The sequence below is a fragment of the Schistocerca gregaria genome, chromosome 6, assembly GCF_023897955.1.
Source record: "Schistocerca gregaria isolate iqSchGreg1 chromosome 6, iqSchGreg1.2, whole genome shotgun sequence".
In the NCBI taxonomy this organism is placed as follows: Eukaryota; Metazoa; Arthropoda; class Insecta; order Orthoptera; family Acrididae; genus Schistocerca; species Schistocerca gregaria.
The window spans coordinates 261205512-261224596 of NC_064925.1; the positions used below are offsets into that span (position 1 = coordinate 261205512).

The 19085-nt window shown below is 38.6% G+C and overlaps 1 protein-coding gene across 50 annotated transcripts in view; it reads left to right on the forward strand.

Annotated features, from left to right (window-relative positions):
• LOC126279005 (microtubule-actin cross-linking factor 1) overlaps positions 1 to 19085 on the forward strand; it is a 485047-nt gene that overhangs the window by 391141 nt on the left and 74821 nt on the right. For 25 of the 50 annotated variants that reach the window (XM_049979354.1, XM_049979337.1, XM_049979346.1 and 22 more), the window contains 8 exons: positions 76 to 220; positions 4802 to 5020; positions 5115 to 5192; positions 5657 to 5854; positions 6252 to 6382; positions 8372 to 8534; positions 8807 to 9096; positions 13242 to 13304. In XM_049979354.1, coding sequence (XP_049835311.1) covers positions 76 to 220; positions 4802 to 5020; positions 5115 to 5192; positions 5657 to 5854; positions 6252 to 6382; positions 8372 to 8534; positions 8807 to 9096; positions 13242 to 13304 — 1287 coding nt within the window. The remainder of the gene's footprint in view (positions 1 to 75; positions 221 to 4801; positions 5021 to 5114; positions 5193 to 5656; positions 5855 to 6251; positions 6383 to 8371; positions 8535 to 8806; positions 9097 to 13241; positions 13305 to 19085) is intronic. The other 25 variants (XM_049979350.1, XM_049979361.1, XM_049979345.1 and 22 more) reach the window with 2 other exon arrangements.

Genomic DNA, 19085 nt, shown 5'->3' on the forward strand with positions numbered 1-19085 from the left:
TTTTCAACAATAATAAGACATAATTTTTCTACAGTTTTTAAAATTAGGTTACAGTGATGCATAATGTGGTTTTAGGTCTGCACTGATGACATGGCTGGAAGATACAGAAAGAAATTTAGATGAGCTTGCAGAGGATGTTGCTGCTGGCAATGATCCTGAAAAAATTAAGACCCGTCTTGCCAAACATAGAGAATTCCAGAGAGCATTGGCAGGAAAACAGGTACATTTTTTTCCAATATTTATAATCCACCCATGACTTTTCATTGTCAAATTCTTCTGAATTAACTGTATGATATTACTATGTATAATGTTCTCAGTCTTCTTGCTGTGTCAATTTAGAGTAAAAATATGAGCTTCCAGTGAATACCACAATTGTTTTTGTCAACAGCAACTGACTGTCGTGGCTGCTACTGTAGTAATCTTTCGTAACCAATAAATTGCCTATGGCAGTTGTTCTATGTCATTTTGAGATGATATTGCCAAACACTGTGCTGTGTATGTAATTGAAGGACACCATACTCATCTGTCTCGCGTGTGTGGACACCATACTCTGTTCATTGTAAGAATAAAACTGATGTAAACATTATGACGTGTTCTCCCATGTTGGACTGAATCTCACTGGATTTCGTTTCACGCGGAGCGGAAGCCGAGCTGTGTCCAGCACAGTCAAGTAAAATTATAAGGATACATTTTATGCTGTGTTACATGCACATAGACTGAGTGATAATGTAGGACAACAGCTGTACCAATGTATTAAACTTTGACAGCACTGGCCAGCCAGGTGGTCCAACTAACCTGCAATGATATGAACAGTTGCAGTCCATACATAAAAAGGGATGAGCAGAGAAACAATATTGCTTCAAATGTCATTTAATTTTTAAAGTGAATGCAATAATATTCGGTAAAACTCCAGCACCTCGGCTCAGTTCTTAGGCGACCAGATGGAGAGCATAAAATGCTCGTTCTCATAACTTAAACAAAGGGTAATTTTTCTGTGTGGCTATGTATGATGTTGAAGCATATTGCAGGGATTTCACCTTACTGTTGAATACTGAAGCCTCTGGAAGTGTTAATTACAGTCAGTTGTTTGATAATCTCTCAGCTCCTTTCTTATCTGAATCTGAGACATACATTTCAGTTGTGGAACTGTCGTGTTGTATGTTGATAATGAGTCAAACAACAACAGAGTCCACAAAAACTTTCAGGTGCTGCATTTTCTCCTCTTCTTGTATGATGTGCCAATTTATATCCTGCCAGCATTCAGAAGTGACGTGAAAAAGCTGAATGTGTTAGTTCCAGTACGTTTGGCAGCTTCACAGTCTTGTTATTTCTTGCGACAAGTCCCTTAACTTGACTCCAGATCAGTTTTGTTAGGTTCTTATTGCGAGACTACATCTATGAATATAAAACAATGGACATAGTCCAAATAAAGAGAATTTGGTTTTTCATTTTTGCCCAAAAAAATTAAACTGTTATGTTTTTGTAATTTAAGCAATCTTTATTAACAGTCTTTCATAAAATACCAATAATTAAGAATTTATATTTGAAATGAAAGCAGGAATTTTGCATGCAATATGTAATTAGAAACAAGATTCTTGCATTATTCATAAAAAATGATGATGATTTTTACAATTATGAGATGTAGATATTTCAGACGGGAATCGGGGGGGGGGGGGGGGGGGGGAGAGATGACTAAGGGGTGAGTTGAACCAATGGTCCCATGAAGCACACAGGTTATCAATCTCATACATACCAATTCTGCTGCACATTCATTGCTTATTTGTATCCAGTACAGTTACTCAGAAATGGCAAAGCTGATTTTTTTCTGTAAATTTGTGCAAAACATTAAGAAAACCTATTTCTCAGGCACTTTCTAATCGTGTTCCATACGTGTGTTTCTCTACAAAGCTGTGGCTGTGCACTGTTTTTGAAGTAAAAACTACATAGCTAAAGCATGATTAAGAAAACCGTTGATGGCTGTTAATACATTAAAATATCTTAGTTTCTTTTAATGTAACTTAGTAGTTGAATATCTAATACATAAGTAGGACGTACTTCCAAGAGCATAATACCACCAGTGTATGAGTATTACGGCTTTGACCAAACATCGTGTTTGTGTTTCTTTATGTTAGGTTTATTCTTATGACGAACAGAGTGAGTATAGTAGCACCACCACTCCCTTTGTAATGTAGACAACTTTGTAAATTTCACTTTAGTGTTTAGTCTCCAGTTTTGGAGAACCTGTTTCCATACACCATTAAGATTATAATTGTATATTGGAATGGGAAATACTGAAAGTGCAGAATGTCAGAATATGGAAAAACTGTAACACAGTTGCATTACAGGTCTTTTTATTTGAAAGAGTGTAAATTAAAATTTTGCTTGATTTTTAATGTGTGACAAAAAAAATTTGCAAAATTTTAGTACATTTAGAATTTTTGAAAAATGTATATAAAAATGAAAGTTTAGATAAATATATAAGTGCCATGCTTTATTTCCAAGGAATCACTAAATGTACACAGCAACACTTCACTTACATCGGAGCACAAACAAAGGATACAGTATTGACATTTCAGACAGTTAGAAATAAAATTGCTGTACTTTGGTAATGGATCCTTCATTTGTTCAACACTTCATTTGCTCGTCAATAGAGGCCGAAGAATATTTTCTAGTGTAGGAAGGTCGTACAGTTTGCACCTCAGGATAACATGCTACTTTTCCTTTTTTTTACATAGCACAATACACAACTAAATTATCATTTTAGCTTACATCATGTTATGGTGGATGTTTGTGAGCAACAGCTGTACCTTTGTTACATATAGCTTTTGTTGATTTCTTAGTTCAGGATTTTTCTTGATGTTTTTTATCTTGCCTTGCCTTTCCTATCCGTTGTAATGCAGTGGACTCAAAAGATTCAAGTAAAAAATAACTGAAATGAAGTGAAATGTATTATTGCTTGTTGCTTGCAAGTTAAAAAGAGGTTACAACATGTTTGCCACCATGGTCAGACACACTTAGCACATTCAGTGCCCCTCATGTCACAAACAAATAAATTCGCCCACTGTTGCACCTAATGGAGCTATTTTGAAGGACAAGGAGGCTTCTGCGGCTTGTTAGCCATGACACATTTAGCGATTTTCATAGAAAATAAAAATATCCAATTTTGGCACTTTCAGTATTTCGTATTTTCAGTCTTTAATTATTGACCCATTAAGAGTTACTGTTGTACCATTCTGATCTCTGTGACAAGAATTACAATAAGTAGATAAGTATGTGAAGATTTTGATTTCATCAGACTTAATTTTATATTTCAAAGAATGAAAAATCAAGGTACAGAACAGATTGTGCTACTCACCATATAGACAAAATGTTGAACTGCAGAAACGCGCAACAAAAAAACTACTTTACATTTAAGCTTTTGGACAAAAGTTGTTAAAACTAGAAAATGCACACACATTCACGCAAGCACAGATCATGCACACAACCACTGTGTCTGGCCACAGAGACCAGACTGCAATCAATGGATGCCTAATGGGAGTAACAATCTGTGGGTGGTGGGGGCAGGTTAACTGAAGTTCTCTTTTCCTTGTGCTGGAGATTGTTTGAGTGACTCTATTATGAAAAGGATATATTGCTACTCAAGAACCCCCACCCCACCCCACCCCTCCCTGCACACACACACACACACACACACACACACACACACACACACACACACACACACACACACACCAACTTACGCACAACTACTGCTCTGGCCTAGGCAGCCAGAGGCAATAGTTGTGTGTGTGTGTGTGTGTGTGTGTGTGTGTGTGTGTGTGTGTGTCTGGGCAGCCAGAGGCAATAGCTGTGTGTGTGTGTGTGTGTGTGTGTGTGTGTGTGTGTGTTAATTCACAGGAAGGCCTATTGGCCAAAATCTTACTTGTTAAGTCTTTTTGTTGCGCATATCTGCAACCCAGTGTTTCTATTATATAGTGAGTAGTGATCAATGCTTTTCATAATTTTGCCATTATTGCATCCTGGATTTTTCATAATTTGTTAAAGTGGTCATTTATAAATTTTCCAACATAAGAAATATATTCATTAAAATATTTATGATTTGTTACAGACATTATGTGACATATACCTACTGTGGTTAATTGTTGGCACAATATGTAATTTTTTCTTAAAATATCTAATGCTGGGAACCAGGAACAAAATAAGTTCATTTGAGTCCTCTGTCATGAGACTGCAAGTCACTTGTCCGGAAGCAAAATCCATGTTGCAACAAAATCTTTTTTCCCCTCTTTTTTGTGTTATAACAGCAACAAAAAAATCTGGTTTTATCCTGGTAGCAGTGTGCCCAACACACTTTCTTGCAGAGATCAAACTTTGGCATATGTTTTAGTCAGTGTGGTAGATATACAAATTGTACATAATGTTATTAGGTGTTGGCTGGTGTAGTGTGTAAACTGCACAGTATTTTAATGAGGTAGCTACTAATCATTTTCAGGTGCAACTGCAATATGTATATTGCTTGAGGTTCCATGTGGAGATCTCAGGACTCTGTAGAAATATGTCTGTACTGTGAACCACTAAAAGTTCGTCTTTACAACAATTTGTTGATGTTTGTATTAGATAGGAACAAACACTCTTTTCATCTGAGAATGTTCTGAAAGCACTTTTCAAAACACCTTTTTCCCAGGAAGAATTATAAAGTATTTTTCTTTTGAAAATGTTAGCCACTACTCTAAAAGCAATAAAGCAGTTTAATGTCTCTTTTTCTGTTATTTTTTGTGTTACACAAAACCTTACATTGCAGACGGCATATGACACAACAATGAGAGCTGGAAAATCCTTGAAAGAACGTGCTCCAAAGACTGATGAACCAGCTTTGAGACAGATGTTGACAGATTTGAAAGCACGCTGGACTTCTGTCTGTGCAAAGTCGGTGGACAGGCAGCGTCGCTTGGAGGAAGCGCTGCTGTTTTCGGGCCAGTTTAAGGATGCTGTACAAGCTTTGCTGGATTGGTTGCACAAGGTGAGCTGTAATCAATTAGAGAACTATGTGACACTATTGCATAGCCAAAAAGGCCATACATTTTGACAATTATTTTTTTCTCTATATTTAACAGGTGGAATCAACCCTTGGTGAAGAAGGTCCAGTTCATGGAGATCTTGACACTGTTGTTGCATTAGTGGAACAGCATAAAGTGAGAAAACTTAAGTTTTCCTTATTTAGAAAATTAATTGTGGTCTTAACTGTGTCTCGTGCCGTAGTTCTGTAGCTCATACATTTGAAGAATGTTGAATTGTGAAATCAGATAATTTATTGACTGTATAGAGTTCTAGTGAAACAATTAACAATTAATTCCTTTGGTTGTTTTTTTTTCTTTTTTTTCTCCATTACATTTTTATTGAAATTATGTAAATCAGTTTATAGTTAGGAAGTCATTACATAATTTTTTTATTGGTGGAAATGAATATACAAATTATGAAACTGGCAAAATGTTGCCATCTGTATATCTAGAAAACATCAATAAATATCAGACACACATTATATATTAAGCACAAACACTGTTAAGAGTTGTGAACATCTTGAGGAACTTTCATGTGCTCAATACGTATGAAACATTACACATTTGTATGTTTATCAGTCGATGTTCTTTCTCGGTAGACCTTCGAAGAGGATTTACGCAGCAGACAAGCACAAATGGAATCTGTGCAGAACACAGGTCGAGAACTCCAGGCAAAGGCAACGGCAGCGGATGCAGAAACTATTCAGGCACAACTTGTCGAACTCACAACTCTGTGGGAAACTGTCACAGTTCTCAGCCATAAGAAAACACAGAGGCTGGAAGAGGCCCTTAAAGAGGTGAGTGATTCTGTATAACAGAGTAAAATGGCTTAAAGGTGCCCATTTAGAAAAGAAAGATAACTGTCAGTGTTTTAAACGATTTTGTACAGTTTTTCTGTCCGACTGCCTAAAACTTGAATATCTAGTCCAACACCATTTTGATTTCGAAACACTGTTCTGATTTTTGTATGTTAAAAAAAGCCAGTACGATTCTTACCATAATTATGTGTGGTTTTTATTGGAATGTAATTAGACACAGAAATTGTTCATATACAGACTGGAAATAAAGAATGATATACATTAATTCAGCTTAAACCTGTAGCATTATTAAATAAATGTTCATGTATAACAGTTATCTGTTAACGAAGAAATAAAAGAATTACATGTCAGCTACAAATATTGTTTTTGATTATAGGCAGAGAAATTGCACAAAGCTGTGAACATGCTCTTAGAGTGGCTGTCTGATGCTGAAATGCGACTCCGATTTACGGCTGCCCTTCCAGAAGATGAACAAGATACTCGCAATCAACTTGCCGAACATGACAAGTAAGTTTACCAAGCCATTGAAAAGCAAATTTTCTAGAACAGTTACTTTATATTTAAGGACCTGAAAAAGTAACATCTGCAATAAATATGGATATAGATGCAAATTCTGACTAAAAAATACGAAAACTTGAAATTATGTAATAAATGCTTTTTTGTAGAGAGAGTTTGCAAATATCAGAAATGTAACCAGATTTTCTATTATCAATGTTGCATGTCATCTGCTGAAGCTTAATTTGGGAAGGTAATGTATGTAAGAAAATTTTGTAAAATAAAGTGCATGAATGCAGTTGTGTATTGGTGTGCACGATGCTCTGACACAACACCAAGTGTGGATGGTAAAATTGTGTTTGTGCTGCATAGTGCAATATAGGACTTGGTCATGTGATCTGGCATGTATTTTTGTCTGCTAACTAATAATGGAGACACTTTAACTAGGCAGTTTTAGGTGGCAGGTGTGTTGAAATGTGGTTGTGGCCAATACTGTTATATGTTGGGCCTGAACTACTGCATGTATGACATTTCCCCTCTTTCCAAGCCAATGTACAATAGCTGTTACCAATGCTGTGTTTTGTGCATTGTGCTTGTTTATTTCTTTTCTTGTTTTCTGGCCCATTACATAGCTTGATTACCAGATGGGATCAGCGGTATGTATGACCTGATATCAGTTTTCCTTGAGAAGAAACACAGAATACCAGTGTAGACTGATTGTGCTGCGAGAGGTAGGCAGGGCTTGTTTCCCCACACGACTAACTTCTCCTCTGGTGGACTTATTCTAATTTGTTTACACTTGTAGCTGACTGTCAGTACATGTTTTGATGTTCTGTTGAGTTCGCAGTCTGGACAATAGCAACTGGAAAACAAAACCCACCAACATATTTAAAGCCCACCGGAACTCTTCCTCTAATGTGCAGATAAAGTTATTTTTGGTTTCCACTTGTCCGCTACATACTTCGTCAGTCCTATCTTTAGCTTTGTCAAATATGGGTCATCGCATGGCTACGAGCGCCCACAAAAGGTCAAAATCAATATTCTGCAGATACTGCAATTATTAAATTTGGGGGGGGGGGGGGGGGGGGGGGAGGCAGAGAACACCTTAAATAGGAGAAGCAAGCTCTTCACCTGTGGGAGAATGCTGTTGCTTGTCAGCAGAAACAATTGTTTGTTGAAGGTTTGAATGGAGCAAAAAGAAGATAACAGTCAAAGAACATTTTGGGGAAAAACCGTTGAAGTTTTTGTAAAAGCTCCCCAGTCGCCACTTTTTCAACAGTTAATTTCAAAGCACTAAGGCGTTGTCTTGGGACAAGTAGCATGACAAACTTTTAAATGTGTATGTCTAGTCATTTACAAAGAAAAAACTTTAGATGCAAATTTCAACAAAAACAAATGTGAGTTTTACCAAAAATAGGTACTATATTTTCGGGTCCTATATTTACATAGCATTAACTAAACCCTCCCGCTCAAATAATGCGTACGTTGCAGTGCAAATGCTTGTACTTGTTGCATAGGGTTGTCCCATATAATAATCATTGTGCATTTGATTTCCTTTTTTCACTGTACGGTGATTTTACGTGCCATGAACAGGCACTTAAAACGTTTCTGGGTTACTAGAGAAAAGGCACTGTTTTATTGGTAGAGGTCATTGAGAGATCTGTTATCCATTGTGCAGGTTACTACTGACCTTGGTTTCAACCACAAAAAAAAAAAAAAAAAAAAAAAAAAAAAGATTTTGGTGCATTCAGTTAGAAATTGTCCCTCACCCCTCTCTCACCTCCCCCCCTCCCTTCCATACACCTACCCTACTCCATGTGTGATAATTTTATTTGGACTGGGGGTATGAAGGGAGTACTGAAAGTTTGCATTTACCCTACATTTTGGCATGGGTATAACTGTGAGTGCTATAAATGTCAGTGGGTTTGTTATAGTTTTGCCTGCCTCTTTGAGCTCTGTCTGGCTTTCAAAATTAGTGCTTAACAATAATGTTTGTTTTAGATTTATGAAGGAGATGATGGACAAAGAGAGAGAGAAGAATGCTACAATTGCACTTGCACAAGAAATTTTGGCCAAGGCTCATCCAGATGGTGCTGCAGTAATAAAACACTGGATCACTATCATACAATCACGTTGGGAGGAAGTTTTCAGCTGGGCAACACAGGTGACTTTTAAGATACTTCTACATTTCCTGCACAAAATATGATCTTTTCATATCATGTTTTTCTCTTTGTGTTAATTTCTTTTTGATTCTGTACTGTCTCTGATGGTAAAGTATTGTGAATGATAGAGAATGTCATACAAAGCCTGTAGTTGGATGACTACTTGAGAGAATGGGCAGAAAACTTCCAGACTTTTGCTGTTTTTTTTCCTCATTCCGAAAAGTTTTGAGCCAGGAAGAGTATTGAATTATTATGTTAATTTTTACCATTTTAGCGGGAACAGAGGCTGAAGGATCACTTGGCAGCATTGAGAGACTTAGAAGGGCTGTTAGAAGAACTGTTGGCATGGTTGGCTGGACTGGAAGGAACACTTGTTGACTTGGAACGAGAACCATTGCCAGATGACCTTCCCACATTAGAGGCACTTGTTGCTGATCACCGACAGTTCATGGAAAATACAAGTAAACGTCAAACAGAAGTTGACAGTGTCTGCAAATCACGGCAGGTGAAACCAGCAGAAGCACAACGTGACCGTAAACTGTCACGGCCCAAGACACCATCTAGGTGAGTAGTCTCCGTCTGTTGGTTTGTCATGAATCAAATGAAGATATCAAATTAAGGTTCTTTTTTTGAAGGACACAGTGTACCAAGCACGTGTTTCATGTTAGTGCAGAAGAGAGAGAGGAAAGTTCTCAGAGGTAAAGGAATGCTCAGCAGATTGTCACTTTGTGTTCTGTCATGAATGGAATCACACGTCTCTTTCTTCTGTTGCTTTTTTTTCCTCTCTATGTTGACTTGTTTTTCTTGCACAACATTTGTTACAGTGCATGATTCTTGTATGTGACTTGATGTATTTTGTCGGTCAATAACTCACACTCTCTCTCTCTCTCTCTCTCTCTCTCTCTCTCTCTCTCTCTCTCTCTCTCTCTCTCTCTTTGTGTGTGTGTTTTCTATTAGTGCAAATAAAGGTTAATAGTAATACCACAATATAACAATCACACTTTCTGAAGATGAGACACATTTGCTGGCTTCAGAGATCTTATGCCCCTTCTCTACACGAACAATGCAAAGATACAAAACAGTACATTGGCATCAATGTCACTTGTAGCTGCTATTATACTGCTAAAGTGGGACAGGAAGTGTAGATGCAAACTGTAAATGACTACAGCAGTATTGGCATGGCACAACACAGTTTCAACTCAAATCAGTCACTCTTTCACATACACATATGTGTTTTGTTGAATCACATAATGAAGGAAAGCTTTCATGGGAGTGGAATGAGTCAAGTTGAACAATTATAGGCAGAAGGGACCACTGCTAGCTACGTCTGTAAAGTATAGTTTGACTAGTGCTAATTACTCAGACTGATATTATGACAGTTAGTTCCAGATTACATTATTTTTCTATAAAACAATGAAAAATCAAGGGTGGAATGTAACAGTATTATGAAAAGAAAAGTTGCCACTCCCCCCCCCCAAAAAAAAAAAGTCACAAATAAAGCTTTCAGCCATTAAGGCCTTCGTGAACGACACCTCACACACACACACACACACACACACACACACACACACACACACACACTGCGCGCGCAACTGCACTCTAAGGCAACTTAAACCAACTTATTTTCGTATGTTAGATGAAAAACAGCTTCTTTGAGAGAAACCATTTCTCTTCCTCCTATACCACACAGCTACTGTTTTTACCTTATACTTCAAACAAAGCATTTATATGTCTTTACAGACAGTTGCCAGCTTTCTGTGTACTAACAGTCAAGATCAATCTAATACAAGTATAGTAATAGGAAAGCTGGGATGGAATAACATTAATTTGGAAAGGACAAATTGCTACTCACCCCATAGAGAAGGCAGTAAGTCACAGGCACCATGAAAAGAATACTATAAATATTTAAGCTTTCAGGCTAAGTCCTTCCTTGAAGTAGACGTCTCACACACATATGGTTAGTGTCTCCAGCTACTAAGGCCAGAGATGGTAGCCATGTGTGCATGAGTTGTTGTTGTTGTTGTTGTTGTTGTGTGAGAGTTCTACTTAAAGGAAGGACTGTTTCTGAAAGTTTAAATATTTCTAGTATTCTTTTCATTGTGCCTGTCTACGACTTAGTGCTTCGTCCATGTATGGAGTAGCAATCTGTTCTTTCCTTAATGTTCTTAATAGAAATATAGGAGTTACATGAAACTTACATTTCTGAGCCCAGATATTCTGATAAATTGTAGGAGTGGCTAGCAATAGGTACTTTGTTTTTTGATTATTTAGAAATTTTCAGTTTCCTACCATATGATCATTGGCAGACTGCTACACAGAATATAAAGCTTCATTCTGAACTCTAGAGAAGGATGTGTAGTTTAAATGAAAATTATTTTTATTTATAATATTGTGTCTGTGAATTCCTAGTTCATTCTAAATTCATTTTTGCTATTAACCAAAAATGTTGTTAGTGAGTATATGTATTGGCATATTCAGCCTCTGAAGAAGCATCTGAAAAATGTTCTGTTATCAATTCTACACTAAATTCTTACTGCACACTTCTATAGAATAACTCCATGTTTACTATTGGTAGCAGAGAAGTGTGAAGTGGTGGTGACAGAGGAATAACATGATTGTAGCAATGGATATAAGAATTAGAGGGCATAAGTAAAGAAAATGGAAAGTTCCAAGTATCAGGGGGAGCAAAATACCAGAGAGAGGTAGGAATGATAAGAAATTGGTGAAAAGGAAGGTCAGCCCAGAATCAGGCAAGTGTTATACTGAGCACATTATAATCTAGTAGTCACATTGCTTGAGAAACATGGGTAATGAAGAAAAGCCGAGTGAGTAGGATACAGGCTTAAGATAAGACATTTCATAGAAGCAGAATACGAGTTACTGGAATGGATAGAGTAAGAAATGAGATGGTGAGAGAAATAGTGAAAGAGAAGACAATACTAGAGACCATAGAGAAGGCAAGAGTTAGATGATATGAGCATGTTAAAAGAATGAGAGTTGGCAGGACACCAGGACAGGCTCCTGAAATGACAGTATGAGGCAAGAGATGTAGAGGAAGACAAAGAGACACATGAATCATTGGGATGAAGAAACATGTCAAGATGAGAGGAGAAGGCTGGACAATGTGGAGAGGGAAACATGGTGGACAGTAAAAGAAAGAGAGGCATATGTTCCGAACAGACCCAGCCAGCACCTGGAAACAGTAGGTGGTGGCAGCGGATGTGGCGGCAGCAGAAGTGGTGATGGTGGTGATGATGATGGCTGTTAGGACTACAGTTCTTTTTATAGCAGTAAAAGGATTTTAATATTGTTACTGGCAGTAGGATGTGAAACTGAAGTGCCATATTTTCCCATATTCAGCTTAAGTAATTACCTCTTCTGTAGTCAAAATCCTACTGAAGCCAGCACACACATCACATGACAGTAAATATATACTCATTGATTTCAGAAATTAATGACTGTAAAATATATCTTTCAATTGTGGGACTTGCTTGACACCATATCCGAATTTATAGTATACCAATGTTGCTCTTGCATGTTTCACCTATTGCTCTTCTCCCTCTGTCGCTCCCTCCCTCCCTTTGTACTAATTACTTCATTCTGCTTTGAATAGTGAGGTGTCTGCCACGCATCCAAAGATGTATTTTGAATGTAATACTGCACAGGAGGATGCAGAGTGCAGTTAAAAAAGTTACCATTTCATTCTTTGTTTGCGAACTGTGACTGAGACAACATCTTTTAAAGACATATTCTGATCTTCTACTTATTTATGCATTTAGTGTAAATTGTCTATATTTCAAGGAAGATGGACTGATGGTTCCGGCATTTTCAGTATGCACTAATGTGCAAGGACGCTAACAGAACTTTGGTATCCTTGACATAATTTTAATTGCAACATAAAAAAAATTACTTAGTTATTGAGCTTTGAGACTTCCAGTGAAGCTACAGGGAGCTCAAGGAGATAGCAGTGGTCAAAAAGGAGTATTGCCCATATTTCGTAAACAATGAGAATTGTTTCACTCTCATGATTTCTCTTCCTGAAAATTTTCCTCAATGACAGCTCTTCCTCAGCAGTTGTTTGGTGTGTGGGTGTTTTTCCCCCCCTTCAAATGCTTGTTATTAGAATGTGATCTCATATTCAGTTTCATCAATTCAACTAGTGGACACAGTTTTCATTTTGTCATTTGTTGTTGTTGTTGTTGTTGTTGTTGGTGGTGGTGGTGGTGGTGGTGGTGGTGGTGGTGTGGATGAAATTTTTAAACATATTGATCCTTTAGTATAGATGTTTTCAGTTTGCTGAATTTTCTCAGAATAATATTTTGTAAGGGAATTCCATAGAATACCTGTGAGCGTGTTATAATAGAATTTTGTGTGTGTGTGTGTGTGTGTGTGTGTGTGTGTGTGTGTGTGTGTGTGTGTGTGGGCGCGCACGTGGGTTCGCGTGCGCGCTTTGGCATTATTTTTTGTGCATGATAATAGCAGGCAATGAAACACTGATGTAATTGCTCACATTAATAGAATATTGTATTCACTCGCATTGCAGGATTGTGGTAAAATTTGAGTCACTTGACAAAGGTTGTGTGTTTCTCCTTAAACTTTTGTCTGTCAATGTAACTGTTGTCTGCACTACCAACAAAATCATTATATGTGGTATTAAATGTTGCTTGCATGTTTGTGATCGCATGTGTGTGTTGGTGTGTCCTTCACAGCAGAGATGCAAGAGAAAATCGAGAGTCATCACCAGAGCATGATCCAGCCTCTCGTAAGTCAAGGTTAGTTTGCACCTGTCGTCTTTGTACTTCATTGTTTATTTAGTTTGGTAGCTTTTAATGTGCATAGATGTCAAAATATGTCAGTATGTTTATTGCTGAAGTTCTCTTTTGTGTTCCATTGTGAGCCTGAAGTTTAAGTTTTGACACACTGTTGGGCCCAATTTATTAATAACTGTGAGCCCTTTGCAATTTAACTGTGAGTCACAGTCTATCAACAGTTTTGAACACATGAAGTAAGTGATTGAATTTACTCTTTTTAATTTTGGATTTTCCCCACTAAGACATTATTTGGTGCATCAGAATGTAAGTATCTGATTAAAGTTAAACTGTCTCTATAGCTGTAGTGAACCCTTGCTACTGTATGTACCTGATTAGTGAGTGCAGTTTGTCCTAGAATTTAGTGTTGTGGTATGTATGAACTAGTAATGTACGACTGATAATATATTTGTTTTATTTTTTCTCCATGGAAGAACATATTCGTTCTAAGCATTAGCTGTCAACTTCAATGTGATTGTGTTGCTTGTCTGTTGGTAGTTCAGTCATTGTGACAAAAGTGAAGAGGGTCATAGTACCATTGCTGGGTAGATTTATTTGTTAAATTTAGTGTGGTCTTTACCTCTAGAAAAGCAAGTTGAACGTAGAATGGTTTTTGGTGAGTAGACAACATGGTTCTCCGTGATAATTCCGTTCAGCTCTGGATTGCTTAGTTCATTAGTTTGTTTGTTTCATGTTACATGGATTATTTGCATGACAGGCCATAGTGGTGTGGAACATGTGATTATGCTGTCTAGTTCCAGAATGAAATTTTCCCTCTGCAGCCAAGTGTGCACTGATATGAAACTTCCTGGCAGATTAAAACTGTGTACCAATGTGAGACTCAAACTCTGGACCTTTTCCTTTAGTGGGCAAGTGCTCTACCACCGAATAGTTGTTTGCCAGTCATTACAGTAATTAAAATGTATTCAGTGTCTGGAAATTATAAGTACTATTGCATTGATAGTATAGTTACACTTCTTATGCTATTTTTCTGCATGTATAACAGATAATCATCATCATCATCATCATCGTCAATTACTTACTTACTTACTCGTTCGGCATCGCAGAGGCATAATTTACAATATTCTTATCACTATATACTAAAAAAGAAAAAAAATATAATTCTACACTATATTAGATATGTTTTTGAGCCACTCTATGGCTGAGTCACTGAGTCTATGTATGTCCATGAGTTCACCACCATAGCCATACACTTTGCACACGAGTAGATGGTCCATTGTCTGTATTTCACCGCACTCACATACAGCACTGTCTGCCAGGCCCCACTTGTTCATCAGGTGTTAACATCTCCCAACACTCGTTCTGACCCGGTTTAGAGCTGTCCACACTCTTCTTGATAGGCTGAAGCCATCAATCTTCTTGTTCGGATCGTGTACTAAATTTTTGTTCTTAAATTCACTTGCCGACCATACTTTGTTCCAGGCTGTTCTCGGCTCAAAGGCTTGTAGTTCTTCACCGATTTTCCAAAAAGGTGATCTGGATTTAAGCCTGTTTGTCGGTGTCAGATCTTGGTGGATAGGGAGGTCCGGGTTGTCTATAATTTTCCTGTGGGTTTTTAGGGCTAGCTGTGATCGCCTGATTTCTGGAGGCCTGAGTGTTCCCGAGATTATTCGCGTTGTCTCCCTCAGCTGGACATCCACTTTAGATATGTGTGCACTTCTCCTCCAGACTGGTGAACAGTTTTCAGCCACACTGTAGACAAGGGCTAGTGCTGAAGTTCTCAAAGTGCTCGCTCCACATCCCCATGTTGTTCCAGCCAGTTTCGAAAGGATAGCATTGCGGGATTTTAGTTTTTGCTTTGTGTCTTCGAGGTGTAAGCTGTACGTTAGGGTCCGATCTAGTTTCACTCCCAAATATTTAGGCTTATCCTCATGTCTTATGTTTTGGCCATTCGAAAAGACCAGTAATTTTCTGTGTGTCTCTCTGTTGTTGAGGTGCATTATGGTGCTGGTTGTTTTGTTGGGGTTGGGAAGTAGGTGCCACTTGGAGTAATAGGTGTTCAGGACTTCAAGGTCTGCATTCAGTGTTTTCGTCGAGACCGTTGTAGTTTTTACTCTGATATGCGATGGCCAGGTCATCTGCATATGCAAAATTGCATGATTTAGTTTCTGGCAAGTCAGCTATATATAGATTGAAGAGAGCGGGTGCTAGTGCCGAACCCTGTGGCAGACCATGCTCTTACTGTTCGTACCATGGAGTGAGACCTTGATTTTCCTATTCGTTAGTATGTTCTTGAGTAGTTTCTAAGTCTGCTTGCAATTTATGATTCTGGTTAGCTTAAGCAGTAACCCTTCAATCCATACTCTGTCGTAAGCTGATGTGAGGTCTATGAGGATCAGGCCAGTTTTCATCTTGTTCTGGAAGCCTTTCTCAATATAGGTTGTGAGGAACAGCACTTGATCGCAGCAGTTTCTACCTGCTCGGAAACCCGCTTGGTATGTTGGGAGTTTGGCTTCGATGTATGGAGTTAATCTAGTCAGCAATATTCTCTCGAATAATTTATAGGAGGTACATAGCAGGGATATTGGTCTGTAATTCCTAGGATTATCTCCAGTCTTTCCGGGTTTCAGCACATCGTCAATAGTTTCTAATGACAGGTTGGGTCTGTTTGGAACATAAGCTTTGCCATATTGTCCTGTTTTCACACAATCTTTCTGTGATCACTCTGGTCAAGTCCTTGCCTCTTTTCTTCAATGCACTCCTCCACATCTTTCAGCCTTCTGTCCCTTGGTTTTCCTCTTGGTCATTTTCCTTTGCATCTCCATTTTGTGTATCCTCTTAGGAATCTACTTGTTTTCTGTTCTCTTCAAGTGCCAATACCATCTTAGCCTTGGTGTGTCTATCTGCCCTGCAAGGGTTCTTCTTTCATTATTTTCCTTACTCTCTCATTCCTCACCCTGCATCTTCTTGTTACTCCTATCCTACTTCTGAGAAACTTTATTTAACCTGCCAGTAACCTGCTTACATTTATTTTCTTCATTGCCTATATTTCAGATGCATAGGCCAATGTTAGGATGTAGTACTTTCAATGTCTTACTTCTTTGCTTTTTTTGATGGACATCTTTGTTCTAAACCAGGCTCATATTACTTCACAGGAATGCTTCTGCCTGTCTGCCACATTCCCTGGTCTCTTTCTCACTCCTTCCATTTTCGTCTATCACACTTTCCAAGTTCTTGAAACTTTCCACCATCTTCAGCTTTTCACCTCCAATTTGTATTCTACTAGTTGGTCTATCTTTCTTTCTAGTCATAATCAGGATCTCGCATATATTTACATTAAATTTAATTCCGTTAAATTTGATACTATACTGTTTCACAGTTTCTTCCCAAGCATCCAGCTGTTTCTGAACCTCCTCTTCACTGTTTCCCCAGATCATTAAGTCATCTGTGAGCACTATTGCTTTTTCCAGTTTTTTCTGCCACCTTAGTCATTATCTCAGCCAAGACTGTGATGAAGAGGAGAGATGACTATCCTCTCTCCTGTTCCACACTATTTGTTTGCTGGAACCAATCCATCCTTTCATTTCTCACTTTCACACAGCTATGGCTTCCATAGAACATCTCCTCCATTCTGCTTATTGTCTATTTTTTCCACGCCCTTCTTTTCTAGTGCTTTCCAGATGCTATCAAATGCCTTTTCTACATTGAGAAAGGCAATCACAAGGCCTTCCCCAAATTCATAGTGATGCTCCTGGAGTTGCCTCACAGCAAATATGAGGTCAATAGTTGACCCACCAGGTGTGAAGCCTTACTGTTCCTCTCTGTTTGTTCCCGGCCCTCATTCAGGGTCTGTCCTCCAGGATCTTTTCATTTATATTGGCCCAGTGTGGTATCAGCATGACTTCCCCGTGTAGTTTCTACAATCCTTCATAATCCTTTTCTTCAATATAGGGTCAGTTATTGCCTCTTCCAATATTTTGGAGTCTTCTCATTCCACACCACCCTCGTCATGCGGTACATCCACTTTCCGTCCTCCCCTTTCTGCCTTGACGATTTTGACACTTACTCCGTCCTTACCTGGTGACTTATCTTTTTGTCTTGTCCTGTAGCGTTACCATTTTTTTTTCATGTCAGGTCCTTCTTCCCCCCTCCACCCATATTTTACTTCTACCACCTTAAGTCTTTCATCCTCATATCCAAATCTGTTCGGGTTTAGCATGTGCTCAGAGTTCTCCTTCCACACTATCTTCACAGTCTCTTTGTTATTAACTACTTTCACCTTCCTATCATTGCATCCTCTTTCAAACCTCTCCTCATGCTTTTGACCATTCCATACAATACTTTGTTATTTCCTTTGCTATCTTCTTCCATCACATCTACATGGCTACTCTGCAATTCACATTTAAGTGCTTGGCAGAGGGTTCATCGAACCACAATCATACTCTCTCTCTACTATTCCAGTCCCGAACAGCGAGCGGGAAAAACGAACACCTAAACCTTTCTGTTCGAGCTCTGATTTCTCTTATTCTATTTTGATGATCATTCCTACCTATGTAGGTTGGACTCAACAAAATATTTTCGCATTCGGAAGAGAAAGTTGGTGACTGCAATTTCGTAAAAAGGTCTCGCCGCGACGAAAAACGTCTATGCTGTAATGACTTCCATCCCAACTCGTGTATCATATCTGCCACACTCTCCCCTATAACGCGATAATACAAAACGAGCTGCCCTTTTTAGCACCCTTTCGATGTCCTCCGTCAATCCCACCTGGTAAGGATCCCACACCACGCAGAGGACGAACGAGTGTAGTGTAAGCTGTCTCTTTAGTGGACTTGTTGCATCTTCTAAGTGTCCTGCCAATGAAACACAACCTTTGGCTCGCCTTCCATTATCTATGTGGTCCTTCCAACTGAAGTTGTTCGTAATTTTAACACCCAGGTACTTAGTTGAATTGACAGCCTTGAGAATTGTACTATTTATCGAGAATCGAATTCCAACGGATTTCTTTTGGAACTCATGTGGATCATCTCACACTTTTCGTTATTTAGCGTCAACTGCCACCTGACACACCATACAGCAATCTTTTCTAAATCGCTTTGCAACTGATACTGGTCTTCGGATGACCTTACTAGACGGTAAATTACAGCATCATCTGCGAACAATCTAAGAGAACTGCTCAGATTGTCACCCAGGTCATTTATATAGATCAGGAACAGCAGAGGTTCCAGGACGCTTCCCTGGGGAACACCTGATATCACTTCAGTTTTACTCGATGATTTGCCATCTATTAATACGAACTGCGACCTTCCTGACAGGAAATCACGAATCCAGTCGCACAACTGAAACGATACCCCATAGCTCCGCAGCTTGATTAGAAGTCGCTTGTGAGGAACGGTGTCAAAAGCTTTCTGGAAATCTAGAAATACGGAATCAACTTGAGATCCCCTGTCGATAGCGGCCATTACTTCGGGCGAATAAAGAGCTAGCTGCGTTGCACAAGAGCGATGTTTTCTGAAGCCATGCTGATTACGTGTCAATAGATCGTTCCCTTCGAGGTGATTCATAATGTTTGAATACAGTATATGCTCCAATACCTTCCTGCAAACCGACGTCAATGGTATAGGTCTGTAGTTAAATGGATTACTCCTACTACCCTTCTTGAACACTGGTGCGACCTGCGCAATTTTCCAATCTGTAGGTACAGATCTATCCGTGAGCGAGCGGTTGTATATGAGTGCTAAGTAGGGAGCTATAGTATTAGCGTAATCTGAAAGGAACCTAATC